Source organism: Eucyclogobius newberryi, unplaced genomic scaffold, assembly GCF_026437365.1.
Source record: "Eucyclogobius newberryi isolate DKJ021-1_F unplaced genomic scaffold, fEucNew1.0.hap1 SCAF_18, whole genome shotgun sequence".
Classification (NCBI taxonomy): Eukaryota; Metazoa; Chordata; class Actinopteri; order Gobiiformes; family Gobiidae; genus Eucyclogobius; species Eucyclogobius newberryi.
Genome location: NW_027315812.1, coordinates 27,024,990 through 27,040,711, shown reverse-complemented (window position 1 = coordinate 27,040,711; position 15,722 = coordinate 27,024,990). Strand labels below are relative to the sequence as shown.

Below are 15,722 nucleotides of genomic sequence, written 5' to 3'. Positions count from 1 at the left end.
CTCGACAGTAGGCTCTTTCCATGGAAGTAGGCTCGTGCAGTGAAATGTCGCACACATGTGGAAGCAGGCGGCGCGTGGGCTTCTGTTTTCTCTGTATAAAATAAAAGGCGCGAGGCAGGCAAAATAAACAGGTCCGAGTTTTACAGTGACAGACCGCAGCGCGCGCGCGACGAGGCGGCGCACGCGACGAGGCATCACGAAGTGCAGCGACGTCACAACACTTCTTCAAATAATGTGTGGAAAAGTGTGGGCTAAAATGCGTGAAGTGAATCTAAAAACTCCAAAGTCAAGTAAAAAAAAAATATATTAATTTTGTGTTAACTCGATAACGATATTTTCACAGAGCGTCGCGAATCTACCGAAACGTGCCTGCCCCCGCGTATACTTAACCACAGAAGGAAGAACACTCAATGTGTCTACATCTTTTTCCGGTTAATCGTTTAAAATTATTGTCGGTACGTGCTGTAAAGATGTATACTAATTTTGCAAATCTCCAAAACAGCTATTGCGATGTATCACTTTTTTTTCGATATATCTGCCACTTCTGCTCTGACAAGTGTCGGCATAAATAGATTTGATTAAATGAATACTAGTTTCTGAGTCTACACTTGACATAAAACTTTTGACACGTTCAGGAATGTCAGCAAATATTAGAAAGTGTAGGCTATTACTGATAAAGGCTACATAAGCAATACATATTGTAATAGTAGAGTCTATAGCCTATTAACACTTTGTATATGTAGTATTTATGTATAGGTATTCAGTTTTCAGCTATTTAAAACCGTTTTTTCTCTTTCAGGAGTGACTGGAGGACACGTTGACTCACAAAGAAGGAATTTTATTGTATTTTTCCTCGTCTTCCTTGTTTTTGTTTTTGGCCCCATTGAAGACTTATTCACACAAAGATGAACACCATCGTCTTTAACAAACTGAGCAGCCAGGTGCTGTTCGAGGAGAAGGCTCAGGAGGTGGAGATGAGCAGCCGGAATTACCTCGAGGTGATGGACGGGCAACATCCGGACCTGCTGTCTGGAAACCCGGGCATCCGAGACAGCCAGGCCAACAGGCACAGGCGCAGCGGGTACGTGCTCCAATGTCAATGGCTTTCATATGGTCTGACAGCGTTCTGTAGGTCTGCTGAGTTTAAGTGAAAACGAAAAGTGGCTGTACAAAGTGTTAAACGACAAAAGAGCATTTATTTGTCACATGCTGTCGGTTACATTCAGTCATGCCTGGTAGGATACGACGGAACGTGAATAGGGTGAACAAAATTATCGAAAATCAGATATTAATCGGTACGAAAACTAGTATCAAAACTAGATAATCATTTGCACAAGTACTGAAATGGAAAAAAGTCAGAATGTGACCTTTCCAGAACAGTTCAGGATGATTTTGAGTTTTAACAGAACTACAATAAGACCACATCGTAACATAGAGAAAGTACTCTTATTTTGTGATGTATTTTGTGCCTTTTTATATTACGATAACAGTAACTGAAATACATTTGTGAAACTCTTGGTCGACTGGCAAAAATCGACTTATTTCTTACTCATTAGTGCTGTTGTAGATAAATCCTTAAAATGTTGATAAAATAATTAACCAATTGTTGACTAAATCAACTAAAGGATTAAATGTAATGAAATGTATTTTTTTACTACCATAATATGTTGTCCTCGTCATGTTTTACTTTATTATCTTGCATCGGCAGCAATAAAATTCAATCGACGTGCAATTTTGAAACAGCCGATGGATAACAGTTCATTAAAATATAGTTGTATCTGTTGTAAGAATGACATTTAGAGTGACATTTAATTATAATCACTCCATCAAGCCAACACTAGCGCTGGAATGCACAACAAGCCGTCACCAGACCTGAAGCGCTTGATAAGAACAACTAAACAGACAAGACCGACAGACGTCATACAGTATTTTTGAATAAATATTTTGGCTCAAATCACGTAACGGATGTACTCATTGTCAAAATAAGCTGTGCGCGTCGTAGAGATGACAGCCGTTCCCCCTCGCAGCTGGTTCCAATAGTCCCTTCCCCCCGTCGCCTGCTTCCCATTTAGGTGTTGTTGTTCGCAGCTAATCTTTGAAATTAATAAGTGGGTCAGAAATGTGCAGTAGCTTTCAAAGAGGAAAAAAGAAACAAGCCTCCATCTGGATCCAATGACAGCGTTTGTCCTTCAACCTTCTGTGTGGTCGAGCCCGTCTCTGTCGTAATAGTTTAGTGACAAGGAACAGGTGTAGGAGAACGTCGCCGCGCTAGTGTTAGCTTAAGTGCGCGCGGTCTAGCGGTGTGATATACCTGAGGACGGCGAGTGCGGAGGGGGAAAGCGCAGTCAAATGTCCTCCAGGATGTACACAGCCTTTCGGATTACAAGGAAAATATTTGTAGAAAATGAAGCCGAGGCGGAGCGGAGGTTTTAACATGTGCGGAAGCGAGCAGAGCAGCGCCACACTGACATCTACAGGAGAGCAGAGCGGGACAGGTGGGCTGCCCCGCAAAGGACTCCAGATGATTACACTCAATACTAGACGTTCAAGACTAAAAGACATTCTAGAATTCAGAATGGACACAAACCTGAAGTGGATAATAATGTGATATAAATGAAAAAAACTATGATCAACCTCAGAATATCACAAAATATGAAAAATCAAATACAAATTACACTTTCAGACACATTTACTATTGTTGTATTTTACATTATTTGTAAGGAGATTATGACTATTTTATTTTTTCATCCTTTGTGATAGAAAAGCAAAGCGTATTGACGTATTTCTACCCTAGAAATCATTAAAGAAGTATTGCTTATTTTATTTTTTTCGGATAATAATTGACAATGGCAGTGGATGATACAAAATATAAATATTGTCCTTATTTCTTCTTTTGTGACTTTGGGCCTTAGGTGGGGTACAACCTGGCACACAGACAAACACAGGCAGGACATGCACACTGCAGAGAGATCATGTGACTTAGACCTTATGTAAGCAACGCATGACAACGATCAATTCTATTCCACCACATCCACATTGTACAACAAAACAACTGATTTCAGATACTAACAAGAGCACTTAAAAGGTGCAACACATAACCTTTCTGATGGAGAGTGCGCCACCTGCTTGTCATCGCGTTGCTTGGAATGTTCCATAGTATGGCATTAAACTTGTCTCAGGAAGCAGGTAGAACCATCAAGTAAAACACTAAATGTCAGATAGATGAGCTTAAGGACGCTTTACCTGATTTGTACCGTCTAAGAAACATGAAAAACAGAACTAGTTTCACATCTTTGGAGGCCAGAGTAGTGTTTTGCGCCCACTAGCATGCATATTTTCTGACAATAAAAGCAGAGAGCACACAGAGGTCTCATTGTGACTCTAGGAGCGAAACAAATTCTGCTCAACTACATGGAATAATCTTGCACAACTGTTTAATGTCATACTGCGGAACATTTCAGACAAAGCTACATGTCCATTGAGACACATAGGTGGCTTACTTTCTGAAAAGTTCCACTCATATATAGTGTTAATGTGTGTAATGTTGTAATGTAAAATTGCCCAAATGAACTAAACTAACTGTAACTAACACTATTTTTGATAAACTGCTCTGTAGTATTACTTGGGCTAAAAGATGTATGGCCTCTGTTGTTTTGAGCAGTACCATGGACACCGCTCTTCTATTATAAATCCTAACATTTATAGTAAAACCATGTTATATTGCATATTTCATCTTCCAGACTTACTGTAACCAAGAATGTCTCAGTGCTTTCTCTCGCCTCAGCTGGGCTCTCATCTTGTTGTGTTAGGGAAGCCCAGCAGTATAATTTGGGCTGTTTGTCCCTGCCTTGCGTGAAAGCCTTGGCTTGGCCGCTGACCCTGCTACATTGTTCTCGCTGGCCTTCCTTCTCTGCGCAGAACGTGGATGTGTTTTTGTTTGCCTGGCTGCGAGGTGTTAGCGCTCTGCGGCCTCTGCGAGATAAACCTGCCGCGTGTCTCACTGTCGCGATGTCTCCGTGTCCCTGTAACTCGGGCCAACCTCTTCAGACTAATGACAGTGCTCCGGGAGAGAAGATTACACGGCTGACAACGGGCTCATTCCGAGTTTCACAGGATTCAGTGACAAGGCGACACGCTGGGAACATTTGTAAAAAAGTAATGTACAATTTTTCAATCAAGTTCAAGGTGCACAATGTAACTTCTCTGGTCAGTGCCCCACTGCCCTCAGCATCTGAGAGAACGTACACAAACGGACAGAAGCAATCAATTCATTTCAATGTAGAAAAGCTGCTCCCTCCCACTGTTCAGCAACTACAAGAGCGGACTAAATGCTACTGCAAACACTATTTTATCATCTACAGAATAATACTTTTTCTTTTCTGAGGAATGCCATGTCATCAGTATTATTAGTTTTGCTTAAAATACGCATAATTAACCAGGAAACATATTGAAAGAGGGAAAAAGTTCTGCTTCAACAGCAATTTTGTGTTGCAGAGTGCATCTATTGATCTATTGTTTCACCTGGAATATTCCACAGTTTGACATTACACTCAAATCAGTGTTTCTTTTATTCTATTCCACAGGCTCCTGCTTGATTGGTGTAAAACTACAGTATAATTTATATTTTACAACAAGTACACTCCTATAAACCTGTCGTACACACTCTAAAGTACCGGTCTAGATGAAGAGCTGGATAAATTGTAATCAGTATTTTGCTTGGTTTAGAAAGCCTCGACTAAAATGTAATTTGTCATGTTGCATTCGTCTTTCTTTCTGCAGCGGGCGTCCGAGCGGAGGGAAAGTGCGGCACAAGCGGCAGGCGTTACAGGACATGGCTCGGCCGCTAAAGCAGTGGCTGTACAAGCACCGTGACAACCCCTACCCCACCAAGACCGAGAAGATCCTGCTGGCCCTGGGCTCGCAGATGACCCTGGTGCAGGTCCGACCACACACTACACACTACACACTACACACACCCAAGTCAATATTCTCTCAAAAAGCTGTTGGCAGCCCATATTTTTCCCTATAATTTTCATAAATGTGGAAAAGCAATTGTAAAGTCCAGAGATGGTTTTATTTTTAGATCGCCTGTTAAAAGCCAGACACGGCGAGGAGTGTTCATAGGTCATGGGTTTGATTGTACTTCAACAAAAGCACGGGTTTACTCACTGATGATGAGTAAAATATAGTGGTTGACAGTGGGGCTGCTGGTCTGAGTCCTTGGGGAGGAATCTCGCTGCAGTCATGGTGACGGGCTTGAAGAAAGCTCTCTGTGCTGTCAAGCCCAATGTCTGTAATGACTCAAAGATGGTCCGTTCTGATTTAGGGACGAATGGTATTGATTAAAATGTATTCTGGAGTAACTCATTAATATTAAGAAGATATTTTGTCAATCCAACAGGCATTTTGTTCCATTGTAACCACTACAAACTCACCCACAGCTTTGTTTTACCACAGACATAAGAAAGCAGTGTAACACCACATGTGCAGTGTCTTCGTCACACATGAGTGGTCAAAATAAACCTTTATGGCTGTTTTTGGGCAGTGGGTTGGCCAAAACAATATATTTATATACAGTTACAGCTGATATGATAAAACGTGCCAATATCAAGCCAATGTATCAGGCGGCAGATATATCGGTCCATCTCTAATTCCTATGTACACTGTTCTTATAGATAAGGCTTTACTTTTACTCTCTATATGAACCGTCTACCATTACAGCTTGTACTCCCCTCAGCGCTGCACTCAGACCACCGCTTGTAGCTTCCTGTGCGAGCCTCTAGCCTCTGGCGTGTGCAGAGCGGCGCACTGCTCCTGATCTGCTCCTCCTCATGGCGAGCGCTGTGTTTGTTTTGGGCTGAGCAGAGGCAGTGAAATGCTTTGTGTTGGACTTCAGGATGAAAGCATGCGCATGTCCGAGATGACACCTAAACAAGAGACGCGAGGGCCCGGGGTCAAAACTTATCTCCCATCTTGTGTACACCTCGTTTCAGACACATTTGGAATAACGTCCTGACTGTAGATGGAATGAAAACAGAGCTCTGATGGATTGAAGAAGCAAAAAAAACATACACTGTCATTTTTATGATTATTTGAGCACATTTCTTGGGATTTACCAGTCAGTCATTCTTTTATACAAAGTTAGCGTATCAATAACATGCTAATGACTCTACCCCTAGCGGCCATCGGCTGACAGCCTGAGTGACGGCTGACTTCCTCCTGCCATCCCAGAGACGCACTTTTAAACTCTTTCAGATGCAAACATAATTGCATTGAATGGGCCGCTCTGTGCTACTGTAGCTGTGGTCAGGCTCTTATCCAAGCCTGACCTTCTGTTAAGTTATACTAACATTGCTACTTCACAGGTCATTAGCATCAGTCGCTATTGCCTAATTATGCATGGGTTTATGCCAGAATGACTCCACCAGAGGCATAGTGCGCCACCTGTGCATCCACAGGTAGATACGTTTAATGCCGTATTGTGATATGGTGATCAGAGGTGGCAAAAGTACTAAAGGTCAGTACTCAATTAAAACTACAATTACTTGTCTACAAAATGACTGGTAAAAGTCAAAGTACTGCTGAAAACACCACATGACCACGCTCCTCCTCTCTCACCTCTGTGCCTCGCTCTCCGTGCAGCTCTTTTCCCTCTCTACCGGTTCTTTTCATGTTCACGGCACGGCCTTAGGTCTAATCAGCTTATATTTCTTCCAACATGAGTCTGTGAGTCCACGCTGCACAGCGGGATCAACAGTAGAAGTAAAAGGGCTTCAATGACATGGGTGCACATGGAGAGAAAAAAAAAAAAAAATGCTGATTTAAACAAAAGTAACAACCATTTTGATAATGTGAGGAATAGAAAGTCCAGATACTTGTTTTAAAAAGTAAGGAGTAAACAGTTATCAGAAAAAAGTAAAGTACAAATACTTTGTCACTTGCCACCTCTGATGGTGATATATTGTAATACATTGAGCCAACAGTAAATGACGTAGCTGGAAATTTTATTGAATTCAAAGTTTTTATTGAGCGTCTGCGTGATGTCACGCAGACGCTATATGTTCTTGTATTTTTGAGTGATGTCAATGGATGATTTTCCATTTAACCAGTTTCAACTCCTTAACGCTTCAACCGATTTCAACAAGTTATACCCCATTATGATCGCTTTCACAGTAGTACGTGTGCTATTACTTTTGACATTTGAACAACTTGTACTTTTTGCAGAATTTTCAAAAGTATTAGTATTTTTTACCCATTTTAAATTAATTTGGGCATTATCAGTGTCTGCGGAATTCTTTAGACTTTATTCTTTAGGCTTTTGTGACGGAGCCAGTCGAGCGAGAGAGAGAGAGAGAGATGGAGAGAGGGAGAGATGGAGAGAGGGAGAGATGGAGAGGGAGGGAGAGAGAGAGAGAGGGGGAGAGGGAGAGATGGAGAGGGAGGGAGAGAGGGAGAGAGAGAGAGGGGGAGAGAGAGAGAGGGGGAGAGGGAGGGAGAGAGAGAGAGGGGGGAGAGGGAGAGAGAGGGAGAGATGGAGAGGGAGGGAGAGAGAGGGGGAGAGGGAGAGATGGAGAGGGAGGGAGAGAGGGAGAGAGAGAGAGGGGGAGAGAGAGAGAGGGGGAGAGGGAGGGAGAGAGAGAGAGGGGGGAGAGGGAGAGAGAGGGAGAGATGGAGAGGGAGGTAGAGGGAGGGGGAGAGAGAGAGTGAGAGAGGGAGGGAGGGAGGGAGGGAGAGAGAGAGGGGGAGGGAGGGAGGGAGAGAGAGGGAGGGAGAGACGCAGACACTAGCAATGGCTTCAGCCGTTGCAAATTATCTAATTGTCATTTTTATAGAAAACAATGGAATTTAGAGCATCAAACACTACCTATTTTCGATGTAAAGTGCAATACCCCATCTAATAAACCCCCTACAAATTACCATTGTGTAAATATGAAAGCACAATAAAGACACTTAAACAGTAAGACTCTGAGCAGCAGCATACAACCTGAAGGGCTTAACCAGGACATACATATATGTAGAGCTGTCGGTGTAATCCCTCATTCGTCCAGGCGTGTTCCATAGTAGAAAAAGCTTCAGTTGTAGTCATCTGGACTCAGTTTGAAAAAATAGACGTTTCGACTCTCATCCAAGAGTCATTGTCAATAAAAGAATTTAGATCGAGAACTCCGATATTAATACTGTTCTGTGGTAAGACCCGCCCATTGGGAGGAGCCTTCCTGAAGTAGAAAGAGTTGTTTGTTTCAACAGAAACTTCCCCCTTGTATCTACCGAGCTAGCCTATTCAGAATCTTAATGGGCTATTAGAATCCTCTTTGTCTTTGTGAGACCCTGGCTCAACCACCCTGAGTACCTGATTAGCATCTAAATGTCCTGGTCCTCTACCTTTCCAGGGGTTCAGTAACCCATTATAAATAACAGGAAGATTAAACCTTAGCCCTCCATTTCTGTTTAAACAGAAATGGAAGGCTCTAATAGCCCATTAAGATTCTGAATAGGCTAGCTCAGTAGATACAAGGGGGAAGTTTCTGTTGAAACAAACAACTCTTTCTACTTCAGGAAGGCTCCTCCCAATGGGCGGGTCTTACCACAGAACAGTATTAATATCGGAGTTCTCGATCTAAATTCTTTTATTGACAATGACTCTTGGATGAGAGTCGAAACGTCTATTTTTTCAAACTGAGTCCAGATGACTACAACTGAAGCTTTTTCTACTATATGTAGAGCTACATTTCAGTCTGGTAACTGGACTCTAGTTCATTGTTATTGTACTTGTGGATATGACATGATACAACATGAATGTAAACACAGCCGATTATAGTTGAAGGCTAATTTCCATTCGTCGTCCCAAGAGGCTGAGGTGAAAAAAGGGCCAACAAGGAAACTAGTACATTTCTTATACACAGTAATACATCGCACAATCCACATCATTGCACAATCCACAATGTAGCACAAACCACATCATTGCACAAACCACATTATTGCACAAACCACATTATTGCACAAAACACATTATTGCACAATCCACATTATTGCACAAACCACATTGTTGCACAATCCACATGACTGTATAGTACATATTTTATATACAGTATGCGTGAAACAACATTCACATTTTAGCACATACCTCCGCCATAATATCATTCAAATGTGGTCGATAATATTGACATGTTTGACATATCTGCAAAATGTCCTTTCAGAACTCAACAACAGGTTTATGTCACAATTATTACGTTTTTTTCTTCACATTTCCCATGAATTTGTGATGTTCAAGTTATGGGCAGAATTGACCTAATTTAAATCAAAGGTAAATTGTTTAAAGCCTCTTGTTTCACTGTCCTGCGAGAGCCTTGTCCCACACAGATGTTCCACAGGTCGCTCCAGCCGCTCCCTGTCCCTGTTACTAAGGGCGCATCACTGTCTGTGCTGTCCTGGCAGCAGGTGGTCAAGCATCTAAATCTGTCATGTTCTCCAGCGCTGCCCAGTTGTTCCATGTGCGTTCTTCACAGTTTGTGCTTGTACAGTGTTCCGTTTCTCCATTATCGAGCATTAGGCGGTCATGCTGTGTCTCCTACAGTCTCCTCTATGGTACACGGCACAGACACGAGTGGAGTAGTCCACCTAGGGCTGAACCATCTGGCAGCGACATGGGACAGGCCACCGTTCTGTTGTGGAACTCTCTAACATTAGGGCTGCAAATATCCTTCAAATATCCATTATGTTTGTAACCACCGAGTCTGTGATTACTTCTATTGTAAATCGGGACTTTTTAATACAAGATCAATAAAGAAAAAGTTGAAATAAGGTGACTGAAGGTTCTAGTTTGAGAATATTTAAAAAGTGTATGATTGATTAAATTCAAATATTGTTTATTCTATTTAGACATTTTGATTGATGTGTTTTAGAGTCTGCATACCCCAGAGAACGATTATGATGAGCAGAATAACTTTCATAGAGGACCAGTAGCGATTGGTGGACTAATCATGTAGTGAGGAGAAATCAGACCTTATATTGGTTATATTTTGTCCTTATTGGACAGTGGAATACAGTAAAACTTCCAGAAAATGGTCAGAGTCTGGGCTTGAAGTGGCAGAATGACACAGTGATGAAATGATGAGCTCGAGAGGCTCTACCACCTGAGCTAAACACCACTGTATGTTTTTTCACATGATATAAAACACGCACTGTGGCTTGTCTCCAGAGAGGGATCTTATTCCAGATGTGACTTGGCCAGCTGTCTGTCACAGCCAGTGTCCCTCAGCCCTGTGTCTCATACAGAGGATGTGGGACGCTCTTATTTAATGAGAAACCTGACACAGAATGCATATCAGAAAATAAGTACTCTAGCATAAGTCCTCTGTCCCAGGCCCTCAATAAGCCGCTTGAAGTCTATAGAGCATGAAAAGTTATTCTAGTATAACATCTAATGGTCTTTGTTCCCAGTGAAAGAGAGAGCACCAGCTCAAGTGTCCTTTTTATTGCATCTTCAAGGCCCTGTTTGGAAAAAATCTATTATTCCAAGAAGGCAGCAGGCTCCAGAATAAGCAGCAGGGATGTGCATCTCGGTTGGAACGTTGTTTAATGGAACGTCGCTTTCGCCGTTGCATTTGGAAAGTGTTAAAGGTTTCTACATGGCCACTGATGCAAAGAAGATGCACTGTAGGGCTTCTGGGATGTTTCTTTGGGTTTCACATAGACCGTCTCATTGTAACCCAAGCCTTTTCCCTTCGCTCTTGTTTTTGTGAATGAGATGAAGCAGACCCAAAGCACACATTCTCATCTAGGACAGTCTTTGCTTTGGCTGTGAGGCTGTTTGGAGATATAATAATATTGTGTTTGTGTTGTGTGTGCAGGTCTCAAACTGGTTTGCCAACGCTCGGAGACGGCTGAAGAACACGGTGAGGCAGCCCGACCTAAGCTGGGCTCTGAGGATCAAACTCTACAACAAATATGTGCAGGGCAATGCCGAGAGGCTGAGCGTGAGCAGCGACGACAGCTGCTCCGAGGGTACGGCTCATTCTGTCTTTACATGTTATTAAATAAAACAGTTACAATGTGTACTACTAAGTAAATATCTGATGCGTCATTGATGCAGTGGATTCAGTCTTTGCCCACAAACCTGAAGCTACACCGTTCAAACCTCTGATGTACACTCTGCTGTTGTTGTTTTAAAATGGGCTGGACACTTTGTCTTGAGGCATCTGGTTCTATGTGGCATGAATAATTAAAAACAAAAGCCAATAGATACAAAAATAAATGAAAGTAGAGCATCATCATATCATAATATCATCATATATCACAATATCATCATATATCACAATATCACAATATCATAATATGTGTGTGTGTGTGTGTCCTCTCTTTTCTTGCCAACACAAAATCATCATCACATTCAAATATATTAAGAATAATAAAACAAAAACACTGCTGTAAATGTAGAATTACAATTTTATCCCTGAGCATGAAAGAGCCTGTGTGGAGGCTGCGTGGAGGCCGTGTAGATGCTGTGTAGATGCTGTGTGGAGGCTGCGTGGAGGCTGTGTGGAGGCTGCGTGGAGGCCGTGTAGATGCTGTGTGGAGGCTGTGTGGAGGCCGTGTAGATGCTGTGTAGATGCTGTGTGGAGGCTGCGTGGAGGCTGTGTGGAGGCTGCGTGGAGGCCGTGTAGATGCTGTGTGGAGGCTGTGTGGAGGCCGTGTAGATGCTGTGTAGATGCTGTGTGGAGGCTGCGTGGAGGCTGTGTGGAGGCTGCGTGGAGGCCGTGTAGATGCTGTGTGGAGGCTGTGTGGAGGCCGTGTAGATGCTGTGTAGATGCTGTGTGGAGGCTGCGTGGAGGCTGTGTGGAGGCTGCGTGGAGGCCGTGTAGATGCTGTGTGGAGGCTGTGTGGAGGCCGTGTAGATGCTGTGTAGATGCTGTGTGGAGGCTGTGTGGAGGCCGTGTAGATGCTGTGTAGATGCTGTGTGGAGGCTGTGTGGAGGCCGTGTGGAGGTCGTGTAGATGCTGTGTGGAGGCTGTGTGGAGGCCGTGTAGATGCTGTGTAGATGCTGTGTGGAGGCTGTGTGGAGGCTGTGTGGAGGCTGTGTGGAGGCCGTGTAGATGCTGTGTGGAGGCTGTGTGGAGGCTGCGTGGAGGCTGTGTGGAGGCTGCGTGGAGGCTGTGTGGAGGCTGTGTGGAGGCTGCGTGGAGGCTGTGTGGAGGCTGTGTGGAGGCTGCGTGGAGGCTGTGTGGAGGCTGCGTGGAGGCTGTGTGGCCCGGGGAGACAGCAGGCTGACACACACTGTCATTAGGACACCCCACGGAGCCAAGCCCGTCTGCAGCCTGCAATTCTACATGACACTGTGTATTTACTGCACACACACTGACTGTGGACATGAGCGCTACACAAGGGGAAAAAACACTTAATGTTTGATAGTGAAGAGTAAGTGGAATGTTATGATTATATTGTTTTTACAATAGCATAATTAATGGCAATAATATCACAAATTTAAGAGAGCGTGGCTCTAAAATCTAACTTTTAAAAAAAAAAAAGTAACCAATCAGTTTATTTTTGGCTCTGCAAGAGGAAACTTGTTGATGGAGAATGTTATTGATATGATATATTTAGATCTTGTGGTCATGACAGCAATAATAATAATTATAATAATAATTTATTAATATATTCTGATGCAGACTTTTTGAGTTGATATTGTCTTGCTGTTGTGGCCTATAACCCATTTGCCAATAACAATAGTAACAATTTAAAATCCATAGCAGGGACCACAAAAGTATGTTAAGTTATGGTAAAGTTCACCAATAAATGTTTTGCTTTTGTAAAAATAATAACCAAATGTGTTTATCTGGGATATAAAATAATCTGCATGCATGTGACACATACAGCCTTCTATTTCCATTTTAACCCATTGTCTTTTTAGGCACGGTACATACGTTTTGAACCAAAAATTAGACTAAACAAAAGCAAGTTTTTTTCATTTTATATGTTTTTTGCACTGAAAATATACTAAAACATTTGTCCTTCTGTTAATGGACTCGTATCGCCACAAAACCTGACTCATACTTGGCCTGGAAGTGCTCCTCCTGTTTGTTTCTTTGGAAACATTTGCTTTACTATGGCATAGTAGAAAAAGCTTCAGTTGTAGTCATCTGGACTCAGTTTGAAAAATTAGACGTTTCGACTCTCATCCAAGAGTCATTGTCAATAACAGAATTTAGGTCGAGAACTCCGATATTAATACTGTTCTGTGGTAAGACCCGCCCATTGGGAGGAGCCTTCCTGAAGTAGAAAGAGTTGTTGGTTTCAACAGAAACTCCCCCCTTGTATCTACCGAGCTAGCCTATTCAGAATCTTAATGGGCTATTAGAATCCTCTTTGTCTTAGTGAGACCCTGGCTCAAACACCCTGAGTACCTGATTAGCATTTGAATTCCCTGGTCCTTTACCTTTCCAGGGGTTCAGTAACCCATTATAGATAACAGGAAGATGAAACCTAAGCCCTCCATTTCTGTTTAAAGAAGGTCTTTCTTTTTTAACAAAAATAGCTTCCTTGACTCCTCTTTCAAACCATCTTTTCTCCCTGCTTAAAACCTTCACCTCACCGTCTTCAAACGAGTGATTAGAGGCTTCAAGATGGAGATGCACGGCGCTCTGTGGACCTGAACTAGTATTTCTTCTGTGCTGATAAAGCCTCTTGTGTAGAGGCTGTTTCGTCTCACCTATGTAACGTTCTTTACAGCTTTCTTCACTGCATTGGATCGAATAAACTATATTGCTCTGTTTTTGAGTCGGCAACTTGTCCTTTGGGTGAACCAGTTTTTGTCTTAAAGTGTTTCCTGGTTTAAAATAAACAGGGACTTCGTGTTGTCTAAAAATTCTCTGCAGTTTTTCCGACAGGCCAGACACATAAGGGATAGAAACACCCTTCCTTCTCTGTTCAGTTTCCCTTTTGTCCTGCTTCTTGGTTCTCTTCACTCTGTTGAGAGCCCAAGCGGGGTAACCACAGGCTGAGAGGGCATTTTTGTTAAAAAAGAAAGACCTTCTTTAAACAGAAATGGAGGGCTTAGGTTTAATCTTCCTGTTATCTATAATGGGTTACTGAACCCCTGGAAAGGTAAAGGACCAGGGAATTCAAATGCTAATCAGGTACTCAGGGTGGTTGAGCCAGGGTCTCACAAAGACAAAGAGGATTCTAATAGCCCATTAAGATTCTGAATAGGCTAGCTCGGTAGATACAAGGGGGGAGTTTCTGTTGAAACCAACAACTCTTTCTACTTCAGGAAGGCTCCTCCCAATGGGCGGGTCTTACCACAGAACAGTATTAATATCGGAGTTCTCGACCTAAATTCTGTTATTGACAATGACTCTTGGATGAGAGTCGAAACGTCTACTTTTTCAAACTGAGTCCAGATGACTACAACTGAAGCTTTTTCTACTATGGAACACGCCTGGACGAATGAGGGATTACACCGACATATTTACTATGGCATAAAATGTATTTCCATAGAGAATGTTCTGTGTATGATTTTAATCATATATTTCCATGGAATCATGCAGGTGACATTTTACCTTCAAAAAGTCACAAACTATGTTTTAAAAAGACATACCTGATGCTCTGAGAACAGACTGGGAGTGACTGAGGCAAAGCAGAGAAAATATAATTCCCAAATATCTGCAACATTTTCAATATCTTACCAATATCTCAGGAAACACTACAATATCAGCAAATACTTCTGCCTGCTGTGCATTTCAAATACACTACACGCTGGGACTGGCAGGATCAGAGCACAAAACATGATCCACCAGACTCATAATATCCAACACATGCACTCAATCTCTGAAAGAGCAACAAAGAGGAGCATCGTTTTGGTGGGACAAGTCTTTAATTACACGTCCCAGAAGGTGAAGCTGAGCGTGCGGCTGCTGTGGAATGTGTGTGCACTGTTTGCATTGTGTCCACCACAGGCCACCGTACCACCAGGGCCTCTCTATATCTGCACGGCTCTTCTCCTTGTCACATTATGGTCTCAAAGCTGCTCCCACTTCTGTGACGGTGCCAAAAAAGAGCCCTCCATTATGTTTGTAAGCCTGTGCTTTTGTCTCTCAGGCTATTTCTGGGGCCCCAGTGACCCCACCGACCCCATTCACATTCCTCCTACTGCTGCTTCAATGTACAACCTGCCTGACATTTACAGTAGAGCAGTACTAACTAACTAACTAACTAACTCGTTTTGTTTGATAATACACAGGGCCTAAAGAATGACTGTGAAATGTCAAGATTTTACGTATGCATTAATCATTAATCGATAGTCGTGATTATTATACTATATAATCGTAAGAACTTAAACATATGTCAATATAGTCCAAAAATGCACATCAAATTAAGTATGTTATTGTCACATTAACATTATGTTTTCATTCAGAAAGTTACATTTCATAAAGATGGTCACAAACTTGAAGAATAGTAATGGACAATGGGAATTACAGATACATTCACTTTTGTTTGACCATGGTCTAATAGTAAATAAATGTGCAATCATGCTGTTTTTTCTCACAATTATTGTATCACTAAAATTTGATTCATTGATTTGACATCAAATACAATTAACAATTCTTTATAAGGACTAGAAGTAAAAAGTAATGACCTAAATAATTTCGCAATCAAGGGTAAAAAAAGTATTGCGAGGAACTAATACTTGAGTACTGAGTAACGTGTGGATGCAATATGCATTTAAA

The 15,722-nt window shown here is 42.2% G+C and overlaps 1 protein-coding gene across 3 annotated transcripts in view; it reads left to right on the top strand.

Annotated features, from left to right (window-relative positions):
* The first annotated feature begins 872 nt into the window (after positions 1-872).
* mkxa (mohawk homeobox a) overlaps positions 873-15,722 on the top strand; it is a 49,164-nt gene continuing 34,314 nt past the window's right edge. For all 3 annotated transcript variants that reach the window (XM_072451192.1, XM_072451190.1, XM_072451191.1), the window contains exons 1-3: positions 873-1,081; positions 4,780-4,939; positions 10,851-11,004. In XM_072451192.1, coding sequence (XP_072307293.1) covers positions 906-1,081; positions 4,780-4,939; positions 10,851-11,004 — 490 coding nt within the window. In that variant the 5' untranslated portion in view covers positions 873-905. The remainder of the gene's footprint in view (positions 1,082-4,779; positions 4,940-10,850; positions 11,005-15,722) is intronic.